The following is a 27,630-nucleotide window of genomic DNA, read 5'->3' as shown; positions in this document are numbered from 1 at the left end:
AATCTTTAAAGGATTTAGAGGGTGAAGATACTGCTCAGTAGTTAAAAGCATGTCTTGCTCTTGTAGAGGTCCCAGATTCAGTTCCCAGCACCCACCTGTAACTCCAGTTCCAGCAGATCTGATGATCTCTTCTGAGCTCTATGGGAACTAAACATGCATGTGGTATGCACGCATGCAAAACAATCACACACATAAAATAAATCTAAACTTTTCTTTTTGTGTTTTTGAGACAGGGTTTCTTTGTATATAGCCCTGGCTGTCCTGAGACTCATTCTGTAGACCAGGCCGTCCTTCAACTCAGAGATCTGTCTGCCTCTGCCTCCCCAGTGCTGGGATTAAAGGCATGTCACCGCTACCCAGATAAATTTAAACATTTTTAAAAACAAAATTACATATGTGTGCATGCATGTTTATGTACACATAAGCACAGGTTACCATGGAGGCCAAATCGGGGTATTGAATCCCCTGAAACTGGCATTGTAGGTGGCTGTGAGCTGTGGGCACTAAGAACCAAACTCAAGGCCTCTCAAGCACCAGAGTTTTGTTTTATCCAAGCTAGTTTAGAACTTATGTAGCCTGGCTAGCCTCAAACATGTGGCCATTCTCTGCCTCAGCCTTCCAGGGGGTGAAATAACAGGTAAGAGGCACCATATCCAGTTTTTAAATGCCTCTTAAAGTACACTTTCTGACAAGTGTAGTGATGCACACCTTGAATTTTAGCATCTAGGATGCAAACACAGGCAGGTAAATCTCTGTAAGTAAAGGCCAGACTGCTCTACATGGAGAGTCCTATGCTAGCTGGGTCTACATAGAAAGACCATGTCTCAAGATAAACAACTACTTTTTTTTGTCATGCTATATAAGAGATTTTTTTATTATTATTATTATATGTAAGAACACTGTAGCTGTTTTCAGACACTCCAGAAGAGGGCATCAGATTTCATTATAGATGGTTGTGAGCCACCATGTGGTTGCTGGGATTTGAACTCAGGACCTTTGGAAGAGCAGTCAGCGCTCTTAACCACTGAGCCATCTCTCCAGCCCAAGATGATTTTTAAAAGTATATGCAATAAATATATGTATAAATATTCTGTACTCACCAATCCTGCTGCGTACATGGGCACTATAACAGGTTGCTTCTTATTGCCAGTGAATAGCTATTTATATTAGGGAGAAAGAACATGTATTTAGAGAATGACTTGTCTGTCATACAATAAAATTGTTTCTAGTATGCTTACAATGTTTTATTATACTATGAATAATGAACTCAATAAGCTAAGCTTTATATATGGGCTCATATGTACATGCATACTATATGTGTGTGTGTGTGTATATATATATATATATATATATATATATATATATATATATATATACATGTGTACACTCAGTCTAATTTTTCATTTTATAGTTAAGGGAAAACAAAAATTTTCAAAAATAAGAAATACTTAGAGCAGTGATTCTCAACCTGTAGGTCATGACCTCTTTGGAGTTAAACAACTCTTTTACAGGTGTCACCTAAGACTATAAGAAAGCACAGGTATTTACATTATGATTCACAACGGTAGCAAAGTTACACTTATGAAGAAGCAATGAAAATAATTTTATGGTTAGAGGTCACCACATGAGGAATTGTATTAAAGGGTTGCATCATTAGGAAGGTTGAGAATCACTAATTTAGAGGAACATTATGATGTCTTAAAATTGCATAATCAAAACAAGTTAACATTTAAGCCAATCTTTTTTCTGTAGAGCTAGATAATCACAGCTTAAACAGGAAAATAGTAAATTTAAAAACCACACAGGTTTATTAAAGATTTTTTTCAAGATTCTAACAAACTCACAATGTTTCGAGTGTCTATTCCCAAGGAGCACAAAAGCTTCTTGTTGCTATGGGAGCCACCCCACTGGTATCGCAAACCATATGCATCATGAATATCCTGTAGTTCAGTCCATACATCCCTCAGCTCACTGTAAAGGCCATAAAGAATACAATAGGTTACTCCAGTACTTTCACCATAAACTTCACCTTCAGTACACTGATGATATACTACGCACTGTTGTGAATATCATATCTAACCTATTTGTATTAACAGTTATCTCAGTGCAATCAAGAGCTAGCACTAACGATCATTAGAAAGGTAAGCTAAATTTATATGAAGGAATACTGTCCAGGAACTAGCTAGTTTTTAAAAAAAGATTATTTGTTTTACATGTCTAGTGGTTTGTCTGCATGTGGGTATGTATATGTACCACAAATGTGGTACATATACCTTCAGAAGCTAGAAGAGGGTGTCAGATGCCCTGAACCTGGAGTTATAGTCAGCCATGAGCCACTATTTTGGTTCTGGAAACTGAAACTAGGCCCTTTGCAAGAGTAGTAAGTGCTCTTAACTGCTGAGCCGTGTCTCCAGCTTGTTCTTTTTTATTGTAAAAACAAACAACAATAAACCCCAACATTTAAGGGCTGGGGTTATAGCTTATTGGTTGAGTTCTGCTTTGCATGTCCAAATCCCTGGGTTCCATCCCCAGCACTCAGTAACTTGACATGGTGGTGCATGCCTACAATTCTAGAACTCAGGAAAAAGAGGATCAGAAGTTCAAACTCATCCTTGGCTACACAGTAAGTTCCAGGTTAGCCTAAGATATATGAGACACTATTTCAAAAAATTAACATTTAAAAGAAAAAAAATCACTTGGCATCCACCATTTTAATTTAATAGAGTTACTCAATATTGGGGCCTTTATTTTTGTGGTTTGAGACAGGTCTCACTATGTAGCTCAGGTGGGCCTGGTCTCTGAATCTTCTTGCCTCAGCCTTAGAGTGCTGGAATTATATGCTCCCATGCCCAGCTCTTCACAAGTCTTCATTCACAAAGGTGCAGTTATATAATTTTCTATTTTTTCCAGGTTATATTTTCTGGCCTGCATATGGACAGCAGTGTCTCTGTCCCATCTGTCACTCTCATTCCTTTTTCATGGTTTTCAGTTACCCATGGTCAATTATGACAGGAAAATATTAAAGGGAAAATTCTAGTAAGACAGAATACATTAGTATTTAATTAGGTGCTATTAGGAGTATTTACCTCATATTATCATCTCATATCACAGTACAATAAGGTATACTGAGAGATCACACCTAACTTTTATTACAATGTAATCTTCTATTAGTTATTACTGATAATCTTTTACTACATTTAATTTATAAATGAAACTTTATGGACATATAAGAAAAAAACCCAGCATGAATAGAGATTAGCACTATTCAATATTTTGGGGATCTTTAGGATCTTAGAACACACTCTTTGTGGAGGGGGTAGGGTTTGCTGACTTTGCCAACGGCTGCATGATACTCGGTTAGTTCAATGCACCGTCATTTGTTTAGCTATAACCTACAGCTCTCAGTAAGATGTTTTTTACTATTTGGTTAATACTATTAGGTTGGCAGTGACTACCTTTTAGTATTTTATTGTGTATATTATTGTATGGCATATTATTTCCTTAGATTAAATCTCTTGGAAAGGGATTTGTACACCCTGCCCACTCTCTTCCTTACAAATCACTAAACAAGAAGAAAAAGAACAAAAACCAATCTCCATCTTGAACAGAATCAAGATAAGTGGAAGCCTGTAAAGAAATACTGCAGCCATAGAGAGAGAGAAACAAGTTCCATGTGACTTAGTTAATGGAAGAGAGGAAACACTTGAGAAGGTACTTCAGAGGCAAGAATGAGAAAGTATAAAAAGACTGGCCAGAAATGGAATGACTTCAAAATCAAATAATTAACAGGAACCTAGGAAAGGAACAGAGGCCAAGGAGAGATAGCAGCTGTAAAGGCAAAACAGTAAGAAGTGTTTGCTTCTGAAGAACAAGCTATCAGTGTAATGAATGGAAAGACTCACATCAAAGCAGTTCACTGTGAAACTTCAGATCAGTAACAATTTATACATCTATCTGTATTAACAGTATACAAGCCGGACAGTGGTGGCACACGCCTTTAATCCCAGCACTTGGGAGGCAGAGGCAGGCGGATTTCTGAGTTCGAGGCCAGCCTGGTCTACAGAGTGAGTTCCAGGACAGCCAGGGCTACACAGAGAAACCCTGTCTCAAAAGACAAACAAAACAGTATGAAGTAAAATATGTCATGTGCATTCACTCTAGTAGGCTGTATCAAGCAGGATATAACGGAAGCCTTAAGATGACAGTTATAAAGAGGCCTAGGCTGAACCACTTTAAAACTTGGAGGGTAAGGAGGTATGACAGCCTGATGAATAAAATTTGATCAAGTAAAATTGTATAAATAGCTCTTAGGGGGCAGAGAAAGATGTAGAAAATAAGAGAGAGGCTATGTGAAGTGCTTGGAAGCAGAAGTGTTTTGGGTTTCATACTGTTTTAGATCTTGGAATATCTGTATAGACTTTATCAGTTGAGCATCCGAAATGCTCCAATGAACTTTTTTAATATCATGTCAATGTTCAAAAGTATGTAGATTAAAAAAAAAATCAACCCCTTCCTTTTTCAGTGCTGGAGATCAAACCTGGGGCCTTGCACAAGCATATTAGCAGGTAATCTACAACTGCTTTATACCTCTACACAGCTCAACAAGTTTACATGTCATAGCACTTCAAAGAATGAATTTCCAAATTAGGGATGCTCATCTTGCATAAGGTTCAGGAAGATACTGTATAAAAGAAAACAAGGGGCTGGAGAGATGGCTCAGTGGTTAAGAGCACTGACTGCTGTTCTGAAGGTCCTGACTTCAAGTCCCAGCAACCACATGGTGGCTCACAACCATCCGTAATGAGATCTGATGCCCTCTTCTGGTGTGTCTGAAGACAGCTACAGTATACTTACATATAATAAATAAATAAATCTTTTAAAAAAAAAAGAAAAAAGAAAACAAGTGTGATTTAGCAGTGTATAGCATTTATATAGTTAAAAGGAAAATACCAGATTTAAAAAATTTATCAGAGCGGGGCAGTGGTGGTGCACACCTTTAATCCCAGCACTTGGGAGGCAGAGGCAGGCAGATTTCTGAGTTCGAGGCAAGCCTGGTCTACAGAGTGAGTTCCAAGACAGCCAGGGCTATACATAGAAACCCTGTCTCAAAAAACGAGAAAAAAATTATCAGAAGGTATGATATACGTATATGGAGCTGGTGAGAACAGAACAGCAGGTCTACACTGTCAGTTAAGCCAAGTGTGTGACACACCTGTAATCTCAGCACTTGGGGGGCTCTTGACTTTGAGTGCAGCCTGGGCTATGTAGTCAGATAGTCAGACACTGTCTGAATAAACCCCACCTAGTTTATCACACTAGGTAGTCAGGAGGTGACATAAGATAGGCCGATTCAAATGTTGATTTAAAGACATCAAAAGAACATCTCAGAAGTAGAAAAACAGTCTTTTTACAGGATTAGGTTTCTATAATTATAGTATTTTAAAACAATGCTGTGGAACAGTTTCTACTTACCCACGTTCAGCTAAGGCTTCTCTTGTTTTTACTGGCGAGCTGTTTGTTTCCAGCAAGTACTTCAGGGAAGTAACTTCCTCTTCGGCATCCGGGACAAATACAGAAGGAAAACAGGCTTCGAAAATTCTCTCCAACCGGTTGAGTAAAGCTGTCTGAATCAACCCCCAAAAAGTTTACTTTCATTTCTTCAGTTTTAATGATGACTTAATTTTACTGAGCATGCTCTCGAGAAAACACACCCACTCACCCCACGGAAGGAAATCACCATTCAAGTACAGAAAACAGTGTCAACAACTCCTCTAACTGATTAAGTAATCATGTTGCTGCAGCAGGTGGCAAGCATCTACTGGTGCTTTCTCTGTAGTGTCTTAGTCTGTCACAGAGTTCTACAGAGGAAAAGTCATTAATCTGTCCTGTAGTAAAGACAGTAACTTCCAAGTGTGAATATTCTCCCAAAAGACAAACCAATCCCCCTCCCCCCCAAAAAAACCCAAACAAACCAAAACCCAACAATAAAACCCAACAGGCGCCATTTATCTTCTCTCCATTACCCAGGTAGCAGAGGATGCACAGAAAGGTGGATGTCTGGGGAGAGTAGGCTACTCACAGCTAACGAGAACCGTTTTCTTCCCGGGCGATGGTGGCGCACGCCTTTAATCCCAGCACTTGGGAGGCAGAGGCAGGTGGATTTCTGAGTTCGAGGCCAGCCTGGTCTACAGAGTGAGTTCCAGGACAGCCAGGGCTACAGAGAAACCCTGTCTCGAAAAACCAAAAAAAAAAAAAAAAGAGAACCGTTTTCTTGACATAAACACTTAACTGTGAAAGCCTTTTTGAAATTCTACTGCTGCAACAAATGCAGAACACAGTAAGAAAGAGTGTCCCAATTAAAAAACAAAACAAAATAAAAACAAAAAACCAATAAGGGTGCTGAAGAGGTGGCTAGAGCACTTGCTGCTCTTCTAGAGGCCTGTGTTTGGTCCTCACACCCATACCAGGGAGCTCAGAACTCCAGCTCCGGGCTTCTTGGGCACCTGTACTGACATCCACATGCCCAAATACACACACCCACACATACTTAAAGATAATAAAAATAAATCTTAAATTTGTCCATGTATTTATTCCCTGTGTAGTGGTGGTGGGTATGCTGTGGAGGAAAGCTGGAGGCAAGAGGCCAACTGTTGGGAGATGGGTCCCAGGAATTAAACTGAGCTCTTCTGGCTTGGCAGCAGGCATTTTTACACACAAAGCCATCTCACTGGCCTGATAATTTACTGATAAGAAATTCACCAGCTCTTTATCATTTTGACATTCTATATTATCTTTAATAAATCTCATTTTTCTACTTACCTTGAGGTAAAACCTGCATATTTACTATAGTATTTTTCACCATAAGATAAACAGATAAATTTACTTGGCATTTTGAGTTTTTTTTTAATTATTAATTCAAACTTCTTGGATTTAGAATAATGATTTTTGCAGGGTGTCACTGTATTTATTGAATATGTATAACCTTACTCCCATTTTCCTAATTGTTTTCATATACATGTAAGATATTTTAAAACTGAGTACAAATTATTATTTAAACATCAAATAGAAATACAAACAAACCATTATAAGTTAAAGCCTGTACTACTAAAATTGATAACAGAACAATACCACGTCATAACAGTTCTTCCTGGTAATTGACACAACAAGCTAACACTTGATTTCTCCTTTGTAGTAGTCAGTAACTGGAAGAAGAAACACAAAGGCATAATTTCCATAATCACATTTTCCAAACCCAAATTTCCCTTTTGGAAGTTGCACTAGAGCAAGTCCTCATCACGTTATAATTAGTCTCAGGGTACTCCTTTGCTATCTCTGCCAAAGTTCTCTGACACCCTCATTATATTCATGTGAAATGAGAAGTCTCATTTTCAATTATGAACTCTAAAGCAAAGGGTAGGTAGACTTCAGATCCCCAGGCTCTTGAAACTTGAGCGTGTCAAGGGGACCCAGCACTGACTGACTTCAACAAGGGGAAGGGACAGGCATGACTCTGAAAGAGATCAGATAACTATCTAATTGGAAACCTGATGAGCACTTCCCTCCTGGGCAGAGAAGGTAAATAAAAAGCCACCCAGGAGCACATTTTATTTACCTAAAAATTAAATCTTTACTGTATCATCTTTGTTATGTTTTTAAAGTGAAGGGAGAAAAAACTCAACCTGTTACCAGAAGAAAACAGGAATCCTAATTCAACTGGCTGGGCAATGCTATATATAAAATGCAGGTTTTAGGCGTACTAGTGTTATCATGAACAAGTGCTCAAATGACTGCAGTGTATTTGAGAGAAGGAAATTCCATTAACCTAATTACTTCACCTTTTTTTTTCTTTTTCCTCAGCATTTTCCTACAAATGATATAAGGTACATAAAAAATTTAAAACTGAGTTTAACATATCTTTAGAATTAGACATAAAATGCATTTGCTTCCAATCTTGTTAAACGAAGCAACACAAGGTTTAGCAACCCTTTGAACACAGAACAGTATATAGATACTTCAGGTTTTGTAGCTCATCTCTAAAAGAGCAAGTTTGAGTGGGCGCTTGGAAAACTTATGTACAAAAAAGCAAGAAGTAAGGAACAGATTCGTCCCCTAGGCCATTCTGTGCCAACCTCTGAACTGGAGCAGAAACTAAATATCAAATAGCTAACAGCATCAGCCACGGGAAAGAGCTCAATACAACAACAATAAAAGAAAACAGCTAAGAGAATTAAAGATTTTGATTAAATTAAATTTGTTGTGGCATTTACTTTTTTTTTTAAAAAAAGAGAGAGTCTCATTATGTAACTTTGCTAGCCTGGTACCCACTACATGGAATAGGCTGAGCTTGAACTCACAGGCACTTCCTACCTTGCCACCCCACCTCTGCTTCTGTGTGCTAGAATTAAAGGCATGAGTTACCACAGGGCTTTTACTCTCAAAATAATCCATTTCCAACTATCTATAAGACCAAGGTTGTTGTCAGTACAATAGCACATGTCTGCAGTGCTACAGGGCTGACACAACTGGGAACCTACAGAGAGGACTGCACACCAGGCACTAAGATTCAGCTTCTGCAAGTATAATCTAGAGATCTCAGGGCCAGCCCCACAGAGTAGATGGAGAAACAGACTATTAAATACTTTTGGTACTCAGTGCCAGTCAAGATGTGGCAATTTGTATCAGTTACTGTTAGTATACAGAGGATTCACATAAGAAACACACTAAAGAGAAAGAGTCAAAGCTAGGCTCATTGCTCACCATTTATGTTTTTTACCCCTATTTAATATTCTAAAGCATAATAAAATCACTTGGCTTCAACCTAATAATTCCTATCACATAAAAATGTAACAATAAATTAAATCCAATTATTTTGTATCTTCCCCAAGAATCAGAAGTTAGCCTTTAAGTACCTTCCCCCGTGTCCCCCCACCCCCCTTTCTCTGTGTATCAGTCTTGGATGTCCTAGAACACACCCTGTGCACCAGGTTGGCCTGCCTCTGCCTCCCAAATGCTGGGTTAAAGGCGGTGTCTACTCTTGCAGAGCCTCTTGTTTAAAGTCTTGTCTGAGGAGGCTACTCCTTGTATATTCTGAACTTTGGATATCAGTAGGTAACTTATTTTTAGTTACTGTCTTTACTGTATTACAAAACACAAAGTGTACAAAGCATACAGTAGATATGTTTAAAATATTTAACTTTAAAATTAACTTTTAGATATTTATTATTTTATGCATATTAGCGTTTTGCTTACATATGTGTAAGTGAACCATGAGTGTGTGCTTGGTGACCCCTGGGGTCAGAAAAGGGATTTACAGACAGTTGTAAGCCACAAAGTAGGTGCTGGGAATTGAACTTGGATCCTAAGTACAACTATGTTTTTAATTGCACAGTCAACTATCCAGACCATAAAAATATAACCAATATAATGCTCAGAAGAAAAGAAAATCTACCAAAAATAATAGCTTCACTGTGACCAGAAAGATATTTTCCCCGAGATTGATTTCTTAAGACAACTATGATCACACTACTTAAACCAACAAGCATTTTTAAACCATTATAGTTTGATCATAAAAATTGTCACATTAAAGGCTAGAGATGCTCAAGTGAAACACTGAATTTGATTTACTTTAATGAGTAAAAAAGAACTTTCTTTATACTGACCTATCTATATTTCAAAGCAAAATACAACTAGTTATAACAGAACATTTATTTCTACTTCTGACATAATGGGACACCACTCAATTTTTCAAGGTTGTAACTTATTATCTAAATTGTGACTTTAAAATATTTAAACTGTATTTTATGTATATGAGTGTTTTGCCTGCATGTTTGTCTATGTACTACATGCATACTTGGTGCCTCTGTATGCTAAAACCAGAATAACAGATGATTGTAAGCTGCCATATAGATGACAGGAATTGAACCCAGGTCCTCTGGAAAGGCAGCCGTCTTTACAGGTCAAACTTTTTTTTTCCAAGTGGCTCAGACTGGCCTCAAATATGGAATTTTCTCTTAGCCTCCAAAGTACTGGGATTATAGGCATATACTACTATGATTGGCTGAACAGTGACATTTGCTAACATACTCAAATACATATGGACTTGAATAAAGAATAAAACTCCAAAAATTCAGACTGGCTAAGCTCTAGTTTCCATATATAGGTAAGATGAGATTTGTAAAGTAAACAGAATCAGTACAGCTCAGTTTAGAAATGTGAGAAACTGAATTTGGCAAAAGACCAAAGGTCTTCATTCTTTGAACACAGACATGGAATAGACCTGATATAATGTGTAATAGGCCTGATATAATTTATAATAGGCCTGATATAATGTATTTATAGTTTATGCTTAATAAATCATACTTACATAGTACTTGCCATGTGCCAGACATTATTTTAAATGCTTTATAATTATTGGCCCATTTAAGGCATATAAGAAGCACTCTGGAAGTAATTATACATTATTTATTTAGTATGTATATGTATGTACCATGTGCATGCAGGTGCCTGGGTGTTTGTGAGCCATGTGGTGTGGGTGCCAGGAACCAAACCTAGGTCCTCAGTAGAAGCAGCAAGTGTTCCTAACCACTGAGCAATCTCTCCAGTTCCAGAAGTAACAACATTATGTTCACTTCCTAGTTGAGAAAAATGGAGCATAGAGAAGTTACATTAACTTGCCTCGGGTCACATAAATATTAAGTGGGAGGAAAGCAGTTTTGTTATTGTTTTCGAGACAAGGTTTCTCAGTGTAGACCTGGTTGTCCTGGAGCTCACTCTGCAGACCAGGCTGGCCCTGAACTCACAGAGATACACCTCCCTCTACCACCCAAGTGCTGGGATCAAAGGTATGCATCACCACTGTTTGGCCATGACAACAGTGTTTGTTTGATTTTTGATTTGATTTGATTTTTCAAGACAGAGTTTCTTTGTGTATTTTTGACTGTCCTGGAACTTGATCTGCAGTTCAGGCTGGCCTCAAATTTACAGAGATCACCTGCCTCTGCCTCCCGAATGCTAGGATTAAAGGTATGCACCTCATAAAAACAGCTCATGAAAGCAGTTTTAAGTTGAGCTTCTGAAAATTATAGGGGCTTTGAGGGTACACACTGCATCTTTAATTCTTGAATTCTGAACACAGTTGAGAGGATCACTAAATCAATGTATATATGAGAAAGCACTACATTTTTGATTTAAGGCTGCTCTGTTTGCAAAACTTATCCTAATGTAAGCTATTTAAATCTTTCACATGCATGGGTCGGTATGTTTATCTAATTACAATGTACTCTGGTAACAACAGTTTAACACATTCTTTGTATTGTGCTGCTTGATATTAGCAATGGATTATGTGATGAATCTTTTAAAAGAAACCCCACCAGTTTGCAAACTGATCTAGCCATGCTAAAAATCAGTGTGGAGAATTCTCAAAAAACTAAAAGTAAATCTACCATATAACCCAGCTACATCACTCCCTGGTGCATACCGAAAGGACTTAACATCGTACTCCACAGATACTTGCTCAACCATGTTTGCTGCTGCTCTACTCACCACAGCTAAGAAATGGAAACAATCTAAATGCCCTTCAACCAATGAACGAATAATGGAAATGTGGTACATATACAGAATGGAATAATATGCAGCTATACAAAAAGGGAAGTCACAAACTTTGTAGATAAATGGATGGAATTAGAAAATATGCTGAGTGAGGTAACCCAGACCCAGAAAGGGAAATGTCACATGTTCTCCCTCACTGGAAGTTCCTAGTTCCAAATCTTTAGATGTGGATACATATCCTGGAGGAACCTGCAGAAATCAGGAAAGTAAAGAGGGACCACTGGCCAGAATAGGAGGACTGGAGGACAACAGAGAGGGAATTATCAGGGTGGGGGAAAGAAGGGACTATAATTAGGGAGAGGAGAGGGAGATAAATGCAAAAGAAATCGAGTAAAATAACAGTAAAGATGTCTGAAAAAACATAAGGAGTCACACTATTATCTACATAAATAGCTCTAAAATATTCATGAATGTGTATATGTATATACACACATACATATATGTATATATGTATATATACATATACATATATATGTGTGTGTGTGTGTGCATGCATTTAACACTCAGAGTTTAAATGAAGCCCTATTTTCAGTTGTTAGTCATAGTTGTCCAAGAGACTCTCCAAATATTACAGGTTATTTACTGCAATTGCCCTTGTTTGGCCCCAGAGGTGGAATGTAAGTCTCTATTGCTGAAACACCATACACTTCAGATGCAGGGCCCAGAGGCCCCTAAGCTAGAACTGACCTGAAATGTTTCCTCTCTGAGGACTAGCTTTCATGGTACCAGAAGGCTCCATATAAGCTTTCAAAATTGGGAAGCAACTCACAGTCCTACCCAGCTATGAAGTATATGAAAGACCAGCATGGCCCAATATCATAAAGGGTGCAGCAGTAGTGGCACGCACACCTTGGCAGTAACCAACAGCTCTCTAATGGGACTTAAGACCCCTAACACTATGGAAATCATGCCTGATACTGGAAACCAAGTAGAGAAAAGCTTAGGTCCAGGAGTGATTTGTATACACCTTTAATCCCAGTATTCAGGAGACAGAGACATGCAGATCTCTAAGTTCAAGGTCAAACCACAGAGCAAGTTCTGGAACAGCTAAGCTAAGGCAGTGAAGAAGTTGGAAAACAGAAAGCTCGTGATAATGTAATAGAACAAGGGGCCATGTTCCAGCTCCAGTAAGTAGAACTCAGCAGCTTTGGCCATGTGACTCTGGCTTTAGAATCGAGAGTAGAAGACTACTTTGACAACTGATGCTGGCTAACTGGAACTAAGAAATTAGCAGTGATTAAGAAGAGACCAGCATCACCGAGGTGAGATCTTCTGGGAAGTGTTTTCTGAGAGCACAAAGAATCTGTGTTCTAGAGATAGCCAAGGTTGTTCCTTGTGCTGTAGCTGAATTTGGTAATGTGTAAGATCACCCAGGTGGTACTGGTTTTGAAGGCATGAAGGGGTCATGGACAGCAGCTGAGACTTTGGCACTGTGACAGGCCGGGAATGCCATTGGTGAAGGTTCAGCCTCAGTTGCAGTTGATGGCCCAGGACTGAAGGGGTCATGCAAAGAAGTTGAGGCTTGGCATCATGAAGAGAGCCCATGAGAGGCTATTGGTGAAGCCTAGCTGTAGCAGAAGACCCCATTGTATTGGAGATGCCAGTACAATGGGATGATCATCAAGAACAGCAGCAGCAGTGGAGTGGAGTCAACTGGAACCCAGAGTGCTACAGAAGGCAGAGCTGGAGAAGTGACCCCAAGCTCTTTTGAGAAGCCTAGAAGATTGTGTGTGGATCCCAGATATTAGAACAAGAAGCTGTTAAGTTGAAGTTGCCTTGGATACCAGTATATTAGAGATACCAGAGCCATGGGCTACCTGCCAAGGAAAGCTGCTAACAGGGAGTGCAACCAGCCAAAGAGAAATAATTGTGTTGCACTAAATAAAGATGAAGGAGTTGCAGATCTGAAGAAAGCTTTGACATCAGACATAGAGATGCTGAGTTTGGAGTTTGCCCAGTGGCCTTTTGGTCTTGCTGTGGTCCAGTATTTCCTCACTATGGCATTTTGGAATGATAATGTATATCCTGTGATGTTGGAGGTATGTGATCTGCTTTTTTATTTCAATTTTATAGGGGATTACAGTTAAGTGACTAGATGAACATCAGAAGAGACTTTGAACTTTGGACTTTTAACATTATCGAGACTGTTATAGTCTATGGGGACTTTTGAAGTTGGACTAAATGTTTTAGCATTATGCTAGAGTATGGCCCCCACAGACTCATGTGTTTTAACAAGCTTATGGGGGCCAAAGAGTGGAATATGGTGGTCTGAATACACTTTGCCCAAGGAGTGGCACTATTAGGAGGTATGGCCTTGTTAGAATAGATGTGGCCTTGTTGGAGGAAGTGTGTCACTGTGGGAGTGGGCTCTGAGACCCTCCTTCTAGCTGCCTGAACACAGCCTGCTCCTGGCTTCCTTTCAATGAAGATGTAGAACTCAGGATTCCTCCAGCACCATGCCTGTCTGGATGTTGCCACACTCCCACCTTGATGACAATGGACTGAACCTCTGAACCTGTAAGTCAGCCCTAATTAAATGTTGTCCTTTATAGGAGTTACTTTGGTCATAGTGTCTCTTCACATCAATAGTAACTCTAACTAAGACACATGGATTATGAAGTCATGAATTTTAGATGAGAACCTACAGCCACTACTTTACGAAACCAGCACAATCCCTAACTACATTCTAAACATTTGTCCTTATACCCTCAGAAAAGTGTACTACCTCAGCCCTCATCAAGGAAACTTCTCTTTGCAACAGAGACCACTATAGACAACCACACCAATCAAATGCAGCCTAGAGCCCAGTTCCAAGGAATACATCTACAAAGTTAGACACAACTCCAGCACCTAAGAGACAGAAGATAGGAAGTCTGCTGTGAAATTCTGTCTCCTATTAACGTCAGAAGCTACCCCAGTAAGTCTTACCGACTTCAGTGTACTGTAAGTGCTGTTCAGCTTCTGAGCAGCCTGAGTGGAAGGACCCCTGAGATTTTAGACTTGGTTCTTCTACTACTGAAATGCATATCTCTTTACAATATCTTGAATTTAAGACAAATGTTAAAAGTCTCTTAAGTGTATTCCCAATTAGTTTTTCTTTTTTGCTTATGAAGAACTATTGTCAATAGTTTTGCTATTGATAACACTAAGTATTATACAGAAGAAACTTAAAATCAGAGTAATTTAATCTTCCACTTCAGAGAATACCTTATACCTTACCATCATTAAATATTAAATAAGATATCAAATACAAGCTACACTTGTACACTTACCAATTCCTAATTTCAAACTAAAAAAAGAATGGCTACTGTAATATTTACTAGGTTCTGAAAAGACAATTTGTTCCCTCTGTACATAGTCACTGGACAAACCTAACATAGTACTTGGTATTAAAGGCCAGAATGTCAAATGTTGTGAGGGGGAAACAGTAAAAAAGAAATACAATTCAACCAAATACTTAGTAAACAAAGATCGATAGGTTTTACTATTTGTTTGTTTTTTGAGATGGAACTCATTATGAAGCTTAAGCTGGCTTGGGACACTTTTATAGAGATCAAGCTGGCCTTGAGCCCTGGTCCTCCACTTTTAGCTCCAGGGCAATGGCATTACTGGAATGAGCCATCACATATCACCTTTTTTTTTTTTAAAGATTAATTTATTATTATAAGTACACTGTAGCTGTCTTTAGACACACCAGAAGAAGGTGTCAGATGTCATTAGGAATGGTTGTAAGCTACCATGTGGTTGCTGGAATTTGAACTCAAGACCTTTGGAAGAGCCATCTCAACAGCTCTACACATATAACCTTAATTCTTTTATTTTGATACTTCTATTTCCAGCCATAAGTTCAAATGTGCATGCAAAAGTCAAACACAAACATACACAATGTTGGGCAAACAATTACAGAGGAAAAATGATCTGTTGTATTCAATTTGAGAATGCTGATTTTCTGGTGAAACACTAGTAACTTAATCTCAAGATAGCATAAGCCAAAATGTTTTTCACCACCTCCTTTTCTTTTTTGTGATATCTTTAATTTTTTTGTAAGCAGAGATGCTTTTTTTTTTCTTAGTATACTTGCAAGGGGCATGGCATGGCAGTAATGAAAGAACTGCCAGCCCACACCATTAAATTTTATTTATTTAAGACTGAAAGAGGATGAATTTTGGGGTTGTCCTGGACACGGAGAGAAACCAAGAGACATCTTGCTTTCTCTATGGCTCATACAGGAGAAATCCCTGAACTTGATTTTGTGTACCGATCTGTCTACATGTCAATTTGTGTCTGCTTTTGTCTCGTTGTCTGAATTACTGTCATTCTATGTTTCATGTTAAAAATAAAAAAAAATGTTTAAAAATCTTGAAAAAAATGTATTTATTTAAAAATTTTAAGGATTTATTTATGAGTATGAATGTTTTACCTGCATATGTGCACCACGAGCATTCCTGGTGCCAGTGGAATTCAGAAGAGGGCACTGGGTTCCTGGAAATGGAGTTACAGATGGTTGTAAAGCCACCATGTGGGCTCTGGGAATTGAATCTGCATTCTCTACAAAAGCAACAAGTGCTCTTAACTATTAAGCTATCCTTAAGTTTTATAATTTTATTTTCTCTTATGTTTATGTGTGACTCCATGTGGGTATGTGCACATAAATGGAGGTGTAAAAGCAAGGGAGTTCGGAAGAGTCGGCTCCCTGTGGACCTAGAGTTTCAGGTAGCTGTGAGTCATTTGGCATGAATGCTGGGAATGAATCTGTAGGTTCCAAAAGAGCAACTCTCTCCACCTCGGAGATGTATCTCCAGCCCCTGTATACCCTTCATTCTTAAAGTTCTCAAATTTCATCTAATAACTTTTCTCAGTAATACCTGTGAGATGGCTACTAACAAAAAATAACTGATATACCCTCCCTTCTAGACGAAAATCTTACTATTTACCAATGACCTAAATTCTCAAATACCATTTTGAGTAACATGTAAAACTTTATAGAAGTTCACCGTTAAATCAATGCTTATGCTAAAAACTCTTTTCCTGAAAAAGGCCTTTTTGTTAATCAAGATTGCTGGCCAGGTGTGGTGGCTCATGCCTGCAACCCAGCGTGTACAGACTGAGAAAGGAAGCCAGCTACTGCAAGGAGACATTTTAAGAAAAACATTAACAAATCTAATCCTCTCTCAAAGGGCAAGATTAGGACTAATGTACTTTTTCAGCAGAATCTGAAGTCCAGGGGGAAAGTCCAGGCCAGTTTCCTTCAGAACACCTGGTAAGGAAGTTTAATCTGTCCTCACTTCTGACTCAGTCAGCTAGCAGGCCTACTGCATGTCCCCTTCCTCAGGAATGAAAGTGCAAAGCCTGGGCCAAAAGATCTCAGCACATTTGAGTAAGTATTTTTGCTATCTCTATGCAGTTTATATTTTATTTTCATGCACGAAATCCTGTTTTACAGATTTTTTTTCCTCATTATCCCAAACTATGAAGCTTTCAAGAGCCTGTCAAGATGCAAAAATCACGCCACATTGCAATGTATATCCATATGTATACTCAATTATTAAATTACATATACGTAAATTCAACATGAATGATGTAAGAAGTTTCCATTTGAAGAGGCCATACTTTTAAAAATTCATTATCGGATGATGTTAAAAGTTCTAAGGCTACAAGGTAAGATCATCCAATACCACTGCCATCCTATACTTTACTGAAGATGAAACTAAACAGGAAAAGGGTTAGGTCAAAGCAACAGTCTTCATCTTGTACTAAAATCAGTTAATTTCTTACTTAGAATTATAAGGTTCTTCCTTAATAATGAATTATTAAATATTAACACTACACATAGCTAAGCCTTGCAATAATTAAATTAGCAAACAAACTATTCAGACTCTCAAAACAAATGACAAGCAGTAAAGTATAATTATTTCAATTAATAGACTGGTGAGATACTTCCAGTTGAGAGTGGGTTTCTGGGGCTGGCGAGATGGCTCAGCCTCTAAGAGCATTGACTGCTCTTCCAAAGGTCCTGAGTTCAAATCCCAGCAACCACACGGTGGCTAACAACCACCCGTAATGATATCTGATGCCCTCTTCTGGTGCATCTGAAGACAGCTACAGTATACTTATTTATAATAATAAATAAATTTTTGGGCCAGAGCGAGCAGGGGCTGAGCGAGTGTGGCCGACCGGAGTGAGCATGGTCTACCAGAGGTCTATCAGAGCAAGTGGGGTTGACCATAGCAAGCAGAGGTCCTAAAAAGTCAATTCCCAACAACCAGATGAAGGCTCACAACTATCTAAACAGCTACAATGTGTACTCATATACATAAAATAAATAAATAAATCTTTAGAAAAATCCCCTTAAAAAAAAAAGAATGGGTTTCTGAGCAAAAGACAACTGGAAAAATAGAGCACACTAACATACTCACAGTATATTAACACAAGCCTATGGACAATCATCACTATAAAGCAGTTACTGTCACAGTATATTAACACAAGCCTACGGACAATCTCCACTATAAAGCAGTTACTTTTTTTTTTTTTTTTTAAGAGAATGCCCTTTTCTTCACCGCCTTAGTTGAGTAGTGGTAAAAACCAGTACAGAGAGTATAACTCAGGATTGGGAAACGATAATTTCAAGCTAAAAGTACAGGTACTGTTTTAGATCAAAATAAATATTAATGAATCTTTTCTGAAAGAAGGATTATCCAGGAAGAATTGTACACAGGTGGTGAGTGGTAAAAATATCTTCCCTGGTATTCATACTCCATAAGAATTGTCATAAACAAAGCAAAAGCTATGTATACACATAAGCAAGAAATGATATAAATAAATTAATATGACAACAGCAGATTAACCCTGTTACTTCTTCCAGGGCTAAACTTTAGTTTATCGCATGCCAGATCTTTTTGTGGCTGTTAAATCTTGGTGTTTTAATTCCCATTAGCTCTCTACAATCAAAACTGTACTTCAATCTAATTTTTAAGAGACATAAAGTTAACTGACATTTTTTTAAACCTCTAAAGTTTAAAAAAAAAAAAAAGGAGTTACTCTTTGTACTGGCTGGTTTTGTGTGTCAACTTGACACAGGCTGGAGTTATCACAGAGAAGAGAGTTTCCGTTGGGGAAGTGCCTCCATGAGATCCAGCTGTGGGGCATTTTCTCAATTGCCTCTTGTGGGTGGTGCCATCCCTGGGCTGGAGGTCTTGGGTTCTATAAGAGAGGAGGCTGAGCAAGCCAGGAGAAGCAAGCCAGTAAGGAATATCTCTCCATGGCCTCTGCATCAGCTCCTGCTTTCTGACCTGTTTGAGTTCCAGTCCTGACTTCCTTTATAACAGCAATGTGGAAGTGTAAGCTCAATAAACCCTTTCCTCCCCAACTTGCTTCTTGGTCATGATGTTTGTGCAGGAATAAAAACCCTGACTAATACACTCTTCTTTTAAAATCACTGTAAAGATAAAAGAAAAAAAAAAGATAAAAACAGAAGGAAAAATGGCTACTATTTAAAATAGATACTATCCATGGATAATTTAATTTGTAAATTTCTGTTAACTAGTTAAGACACTCCCTGTGATAGCAGCTTTACAATTTTTCAAAGGGTTGTGAAAAATCTAACTAATCTGCAAACCAGGCCAACAAGAGTCATACATCACACAGAAACCCCTTTAACAGATATTCAGGTACCTTTGTTTAAAGCTGTATTAGAAGTCTCCTTGGCAATTAGCATGTTCTATAAATCAGAGGCAATAAGTACATACCTGAGCTGAAGTGGCTGCTTCCTGCAAATGACCACTAGCAACTGTTCCTTTGGAAGCTGCTGAAGAGACACTGTGCATCTTAGGGGTTCCCAGAGTGCCCATAGTTTCATCTGTCCTATGTGACTGCCAGACTTCCTTTCGATGATGAGATTCAGTCGCCTGCTGATCCCCAAAGGCAGCCCAAGAACAACCATCTTTCTGTTCCTCCTCAAAAGCATTCCAATCTACAGCTTGGCTAGGAGCTGCTGAACTGAAGTCTGCAAAATCATCTGAGTCTTGAAAAACACTACCTTGAGTATTTGGCACAGAATCAAAACCTCCAAATTCACCATCTTGACCATTTTTCAGTTTTGAGTCAGGTTCACTGTCTTTCCCACCAGACTCTCCTGCCAATGGACACTCCTCTGATAAGCCAGCAGAAATCTGTCTTAGGTCTGACTCATTAAATATCATTTCCTCTTGACAAGAAACAGCATTTGTATCCTCAAATTCTCCAAAATCATCACCTGGCTCACTAAAATGTAGAAAATGCTCTGAAGAGTCTTCAAAAGTGACATCACTCATTGAGTCTTGAGTACTAGTAACAAAGGGTGGAGTGGTGCCACTGGCTGTACCAAAGTCACCAAAATCATCCTCATTGGTATTGTGGCAAGTCACAAAGCCATTACCATTCTCACTATTTTTCATGCTTGCAGCAGAATCATCCAAAACATTTTCTTCTGTGGGATCAGGGTTTGGGCTTTTGGGATTAGTCAACTTTCTATTTTCTTCTTTGGAAGAAACAATTTCATTAACATCAGAAGTTTTAAAAGAATCCATGGATAAGTCAGCACACTTAGAGGCAAATAAGTCATTTTCTTCAGTTTTACACCGTTCCCTCGTAATGGCTTCTGAATTTTCACTTGAATCAACCAAGCCCCAAGCCTCAGACTGAACCCTTGAGTTTAGAAACTCATCCTGTTGCAGTGTTTGAAGGTCTTGTTTTTCGACACTGAGCCTTCTGTCAGCTACGGCATGGATTTCTGAGACACAGGCCTGATGTTCTCTTTCAGTGTCCCCTGCATCCTCAAAACTTCCACCCAAAGTCACTTCTTTCACACAGTTCAGCTCCTTGACTCTGTGGCTTTGGCTGTTTCCCTGAATGGTTAGTGCATCACCATCATTTAAAACTGCACATTCTATTTCTTCTAGTTGTGTCCTTTCTGTTTCGGAAAATGTAGAAAAATCTGCAAATTCCGTAGCATGAGTAGCTGCAGACTCTAAAATGCACTCAGTGCCACAAGTGTCAAGAGGCTTCGATCCCTTTGAATCTGCCACATTGTCCAGGTCATCTGTTCCCTGAGGATTTACAGTTTCTAAACCTGCAAACCCATTTGTCAGAATTTCCAGACAAGGAGGCTTTTCACCATTGCAGCTCTCTTGGTTTGCAAATTGCTTAGTTTGGTGAATAATGTTATCAGTTCTAAAATCTCCTGGAGAGAAACTTCTGAGTTGCCCAGTGCTTGGTCCCTGTACCACTACTTTATCTAAGTTTCCCAGGCTTTCCACACCATCGATGGAAGTATCTAAAGTTTTAGATGGAACCATTTCTTTGCTGGTGGTAGAAAGTACAACATCAGATTGACTTTTCACAGGAGTGGAAAGTTCAGCAGTGATATCCTTATCATTGCCATTCTGAACAGACTTAAAGCTTGTAAGGCTATCTACATTTTCTGAATATTCATGAATTGGCATAAAGTGGTTTGAAGGTACAAAGTCTTCCTTGGGACGAGTATAATCTGGTGTGTCAAAATCAACAAACCCTACACCAGAAGGGCTGACTTCCGAAAATCCACCAAATTCCCCAAACTCATCCTCATCGTCATCCTCTGCTCCGTTGTCTAGAGGTGGGGGAGATGAAGAGTACATTCGAATGATGTCTGGCTCCATTATTCAGCAGCTTTCCAGTAATTAATTTATGCCTTTAAAAAAAAGGGAAAAGCATTTGTTTTGGTTTTTTGAGAAGGCAGATTACATAACAAGGCTTTTCAAGTTACTTTGAAACAATACAAAGTTATCTGCCAAGGTGACTCAGGGAGTTCCAGGATGAGGATCAAGGTCATCCTTAGCCAGTCAACCTGGGCATTTGTCTCAAAAACCAAAGAAACCAAACCACCACCACCAAAACAATGAAAATTACACTGCTCTATTCTGTGAATATGTACTTCTATGTGTGTACACGGGTACATATGTGCCTTCGGGTGCAATTTACATACTGTTCCTCGTACTCCATCTACCTTTTTGTTTTTTGAGACCTGATGTCCCACTGGTCTGCAACATGTAGGCTTTAGGGAACCACCTGTGGATAAAACTCAGGTTCCTGGGTTTGTGTGGCAAGAACTTTACTAACAGAGCTCTCTCTCCAGTCCTATGCTGTATTTTTAAAGCTATTTTTCTTTTGGGTGAGATTACAAAGTTATAGCCTATTTCTATTATTTCAGAGACTCTCTTTTCTCCTTCTCCTTCTTTTATCTTTTCTTCCTTTCTTTCTTTCTTTTTTTTTTGAGACAGGGTTTCTCTGTCCTGGCTGTTCTAGAACTTTACTCTGCAGACCCAGCTGGCCTGTAACTCAGAGATCCTCCTGTCTGTTCCTCCAGAGTGCTGGGATTAAACTATTAATTGGCTATTAACTATTAACTATTGGCTATTAATTGGCTATTATATATTAACTATTAATTAAAATGTCAGAGAATCCTGAATGTACACTTATAAAATTTTCTCTTGGGTACTTTCTTATCTTTTAAAAATTCTCATTCAAGGGTTGGAGAGATGGCTCTGCTCTTTCAGAGGTCCTGAGTTCACTTCCCAGCAACCACATGGTAGCTTACAACCATCTATAATGGGATCTGATGCCCTCTTCTGGTGTGTCTGACAGCTACAGTGTACTTATAAATAAAATAAATAAATCTTTATATTCAAAATTACTTTGTGCCTAATACAGATTTATATGTGTTCTCTCATGTGTGTATGTATATAATAAAATAAGTATTTTATCTCTAATAATTGCTATAAACTATGTTCTTCATTTTCCTTTTCAATGTTTATTTCTGACCCAAGTTAACCTGATAACTATTCATTCTAAAGTAGTTTAAACTCAGATATGAAAGTTGTAGTTCTCACGCATATGCTCTACACAGGTTCTCCCAATGGTAATAGTCAGCAATGGTCGTGACTCATCATGGGCTATATTGTCATAACCTTATCATAGGTTGAAAAGATCATGAACAAGAAATACATTAATATGTGCAGATTGCTTTTGAGAACCTAAGTTTTCATTTCTCTAACACACAACTAATATGAATGCTGGATCATATGGGATGTTCAACTTCTTTAAAAAACCCACAAAACTATTTTCTCAAATTAATTTTTATAATAACAAATCAATTTGCAATCTTATTTGCATTTTCTTCTTTATTTTGCTATTATATAAGCTTAAGATTTAATAACATTCACTTTATGAATGAAACACACTTAAAAACTTATTTTGCTGTCTAATCTAAAGATCCAAGTAGCCCTCTCCTCCAGTCAGGCACAGTGCACAAGGGAAAGAAGGCAAGGGGAAGGAGGGAGCCCACGCAGACAGTTACCCAGCTGCTTAAGCTTGCCTAAGAGTACAGGGCAGAGACAAAGCAGGAGAAGAAAGCTGGCAAAGGGGAAGTCCCACCTAAGAGACCCTGTCCTTCAGCAGGGATCAATGCCTTGAGAACAAGAAGTCTCAGCTGGTAGTGACTGCCCACAACTTAGATCCCAATAATTTGGTGGTCGTCTGCCTGCCCTGTGTTGCAAGGTGGGGGTTTCCTACTGCATCATCAAGGGAATGGCTAGGCTGGGGTGGCTGGTCCACAGGAGCTTTCACTACTGTTGCCTTTATACAGGTTAACTTGTAAGATGAGGGTGTTTTGGCTAAGTTGGTGAAGCTATCAGGACCAACTACAAAGACAGGTATGAGGAGATTTTGCTGACACTGGAGAGGCAATGCCCTGGGTCCTAAATTTGTGGCTCACCTTGCAAAGCTAGAAAAAGCTAAAGAACTTGCTAGTAAACTGGGTTAAATATGTACTAAGTTTTCATGTACATAATATAATTACAAAAGAAAAAAATAAAGATCAGGTAAAATTTTTGGAAATGCTTTCCCATAGTCATTAATTTTTTTGTTTTGTTTTTTGTTTTTTTTTGTTTTTTCAAGACAGGGTTTCTGTGTGTAGCCCTGGCTGTTCTGGAACTCACTCTGTAGACCAAGCTGGCCTCGAACTCGGAAATCTGCCTGCCTCTGCTTCCCAAGTGCTAGGATTAAAGGCGTGAGCCACCACTGCCTGGCTAGTCATTAATTTATAATAAGTATTTTATGGACATAACTCTTAAAATAAACTTGTCAGTGTTATTCTGATCCTTTGTGTGAAGACCATCAAGTAAGACCTAATATTAAAAGCAAATGTTGGGGGTTTAAGAGATGGCTCAGCAGTTAAAAGCATAGTTGCTCTTGAAGAAGACCCAGGTTTGATTCTCAGTATCCACAAGCTGATTTACAACTCCAGTTCCAGGGGATCTGATGCTCTCTTCTGATATCTTTGGGCACCAAACACACATGCATGTACACAAAACATTCAGCAAAACACACATGCATAGTATCAAATGAATGAATTTTAAAAAGCAAAGGTCGGGTCAGGAGAAGATGATAGAACTATCTTGTGCACAGCTCTGTGAATGAGAAAGGGTACCCATATTCTGGAGAAAAAAACTCTAGGAATCAAGAAAGAACTGAGGACATCAAGCATGGTGGGTCACACCTGCAATCCAAGCATGCATGAGACTGCAGGGGGATTTCAAGTTTGGGGCCAGAAATTACTACATAGGGAGTTCCAGACCCACTGGGGTCACTCAGTCAGACCCTGTCTAAAAGGATGGGGATAGGGAGAGAGGATGTGAATATGAATGAAACATAAATAGGAAAACTAAAAAGCACGCTGGAAAAGCAGAAATGCAAGACAGCAGCCCTGGCTTCAGGACAGAAGTCCAGTGCAGCAAGTACAACTTGGCGCTGCAGTCTTTCTTCTCCTCTCTGGACAGTGCTGAGGATTGAACCCTCAAAACAAGCTGTTCACTAAAGAGACTCACATAGAAGTGAGAGGTAGTCCTCTCAACAGATGCCTAAATACCAACACAGAAAAATATAAGAATTATGAATAAGTAAGGCAATATTTCTGCATAAATTCATAACTCACCAGTAACTAAATTTAAATCCATGAGATACCGAACAAATGTAATTCTGAGCAAATAATTACAGAGATTAATTTAAAAATGTGATCAGTAGGTACTGGAGAGTTGGCCCCAGTGGTATGTGTGGGGGAGAGCTGGCAGGCTGACCAACTCAGCTACCATCCAGGCCCAGATCCCTATGAGCTCCTGGAGCTCATGGTGGGGCTGGCCCTCCAGATCCAAAGCTACAGGATCTCCATGACTCAGGCTAAAGCATGTTATCTTAGAAGAGTCTTGGTGAGAGTGCAGGATTGATGGTACAGCAGAAGCCAGATGCCTCAAACCAGACCAATGACTCATTGCAACAAACATTTGCAAGTAAAGCTGTTTGGACAAAAGGGTGTACTGTGTGACACACCATGGCACACTACAGGTTCCACAGTGAGATAAGTTTTTTTTTTTAATTTTTTATATTTTCTTTCGGTGACAGAAGTTACAAGTATGGAGAACAGACATGGTGGGACCTGGAAATGAATGGGGTTGGGGTACAAGATGTGAAATCCACAAAGAATAAAAAGTTATGAAAAAATAAAAAATGATCACTGAACTCAAAGAGAATACAATAGTTCAATAAATTTGGGAATAGTTAAATAATTGAATTACTGTCATAAAGGATCCTATAGATATTTAGTATCTAAAGCAGACATGCTCAGAAGAAAACCTCTCCACCACATCATGTTATAGCTAAACTGCTAAAAGTACATAAGGAAAGAACATTGAAAGCTACAAGACAGAAGTGTTAAGTCACTTATAAAGAAGTCCAGAATTACAGCAAGATTATCAGCAGAAATTCTAAAGGTTAGAAGGTGTGGAATGCTATATTTCAAGTCTTGAAATTAACTGTCAACTAAGGTTACTGAATACAGCAAGGTTATCCTTCAGAATTGAAGGTGAGATAAAGACATTCCAAGATAAGCCTAAACCAAATTCATGACCTCTAAACCATATACAAAAGAAAGATAATTACAACCATGAAAGAAACAATAAGCCTCACCGGATTAGTAAAATGAGCCAATGAAAATTAGAAAGGAATCAAACACGGTTGATTCAAAAAAACATCAAACCTTTAAGATGAATTTAGAGAAAAAGAAGTGGATGTCAATTTTTCAAAATAACCAGTAGAAAAACAACAAATGACAGGAGCTAGTAGTATATATCTTTCAACAAGAACCATGAATTCTCCAATTAAAAGACACAAACTAGCAGGGTTAAAAACAAGACCTATCAATATGCTGCATGCAAGAAACCTACCCAATCAGTAAAGAAAGACTGAAAATCAAAACTTAGAGGTCAAGGACTGATCAGCCATTACTCTTACATGACAGAAATATACAAGTCAGAAAAAGACACCCTGTGGCATATTTATCTTAAATTATTTTCATTATGAAATCACCTTAATGAAGAAATAATTGATAATTATTATAATAATTAGCTAAGATACTGTTCTGCTTATTTTTTCTTTTTCTTTTTTAAAGTTTATTTATTTATTTTATGTATGAGTACATTATAGATGTCTTCAGACACACCAGAAGAGGACACTAAATCCCATTATAGATGGCTGTGAACCACCATGTAGTTGCTGTGAATTGAACTCAGGACCTTTGGAAGAGCAGTCAGTGCTCTTAAACAATGAGCCATCTCTCCAACCACCTGTTTTGTTTTTCAAAACACAGTTTCTCTGTATATCTCTGGCTGTTCTGGAACTTACTTTGTAGAGCAGACTGGCCTCTGCCTCCAAAATGCTGGGATTAAAGGTGCATACCACCACCTCCCGGCCTACTGTTAGTTTTAAAAGGAATCTGGTTTTCTTTGCTTGTCTTTTTATTCTGAAGTAATAGACTTTAAACAGTTGCAAAAATAGTATGGAATCCTATGTACCCTTTAAGCCTGTTCCCAGAAATGATAACATCTGTATAGCTCTAATATAGCAAAATTAGAAACTAATTACACTATTAACATTATAACAGACCTTACTCATCTTTCACTTTGTATTTGAGACAGGGTCTCACTAAGTTGTCAAGGTTGTCAAAGAGTGCCTATAGCTTAGAGAAGTCTTAAGCTTAGAGCATCTTCCCTCAGTTTCAAGAGCAGGCAGTATTTTAGGCTGTACTACCAGCTCCAGCTAGAGTGTTAAGTAAACAGCACCACACAGTAGGCAAACCCATTAAAGTTGACTTCTTTTTTACTTCATATAATTAATACCTTTGAGGTTCATCCTGCTTATCACATCTGTCTACAAGGTCAGTAGTATTTCACTGTACAGACGCAATATTGTGCATCCATTACCTGCTGAATAACATCTGGGTTGTTTCTAGTATTTTCTAGTTAAATACAGAAGTATAATACAGATGCTAAGAACATCCATATACAAATACTTTTAGAAATATAAGATGCCAAGAGTATGATGTGAGGACCTGTGGTAAGTGTATATTTAGGTTTATAAGAGCTGCCAAAGATATTTCAAGTGAATGTACCATTTTACTGTCCTAAAATGCTGGACTTTCCTCCTCTTCTTCCTCTTCTTCCTCCTCAACTGCCTTGCTATAATTTATAGCTCAGGCTGGCCTCAATTTATGGCAATCCTGCTGCCTAATTCTTCTACATTCTGGGAATATTGACATCAGGCGCCATACCCAGCAATATCTGATATTTAAAGAGCAATGTATGATGTTTCTACATCTTTCTACATTTCTACAGAATCCACTCATAACTAAATTGCTTTTTTCAGAATCGTTCACTATTTGAAAATGAAATAATTAATTGGTTCAAGCCTACTTCAAAATCAGCTGTCAATTCAAACACAAAATCTGAACCAGGGCATTTGTAACCAAGGCAACAACACAGGAAATAGTAGGTTTTCTTCCTGTCACATCTTGGCAAGGTATTCTATTTTCTAGGGGTCATAAGCTCTCCTAGCCTTCTACACTACAGAGATTTCTATACTTCTCAATTTTTTTTTTTTTTTTTTTTTTTTTTTTTTTTT

At 38.4% G+C, this 27,630-nt stretch overlaps 1 protein-coding gene across 5 annotated transcripts in view; it reads right to left on the bottom strand.

Annotated features, from left to right (window-relative positions):
• Aftph (aftiphilin) overlaps nt 1-27,630 on the bottom strand; it is a 59,117-nt gene that overhangs the window by 21,594 nt on the left and 9,893 nt on the right. For all 5 annotated transcript variants that reach the window (XM_031390974.1, XM_031390972.1, XM_031390976.1 and 2 more), the window contains exons 2-5: nt 19,353-21,313; nt 5,473-5,624; nt 1,845-1,971; nt 1,101-1,157 (exon numbers count right to left, since the gene is read on the bottom strand). In XM_031390974.1, the coding sequence (XP_031246834.1) occupies nt 1,101-1,157; nt 1,845-1,971; nt 5,473-5,624; nt 19,353-21,281 (2,265 nt within the window). In that variant the 5' untranslated portion in view covers nt 21,282-21,313. The remainder of the gene's footprint in view (nt 1-1,100; nt 1,158-1,844; nt 1,972-5,472; nt 5,625-19,352; nt 21,314-27,630) is intronic.

This window comes from Mastomys coucha, unplaced genomic scaffold (assembly GCF_008632895.1).
Source record: "Mastomys coucha isolate ucsf_1 unplaced genomic scaffold, UCSF_Mcou_1 pScaffold22, whole genome shotgun sequence".
Classification (NCBI taxonomy): domain Eukaryota; kingdom Metazoa; phylum Chordata; class Mammalia; order Rodentia; family Muridae; genus Mastomys; species Mastomys coucha.
The sequence above is the reverse complement of the archived record's forward strand: the minus strand, read 5'-3'. Positions and strand labels throughout refer to the sequence as shown.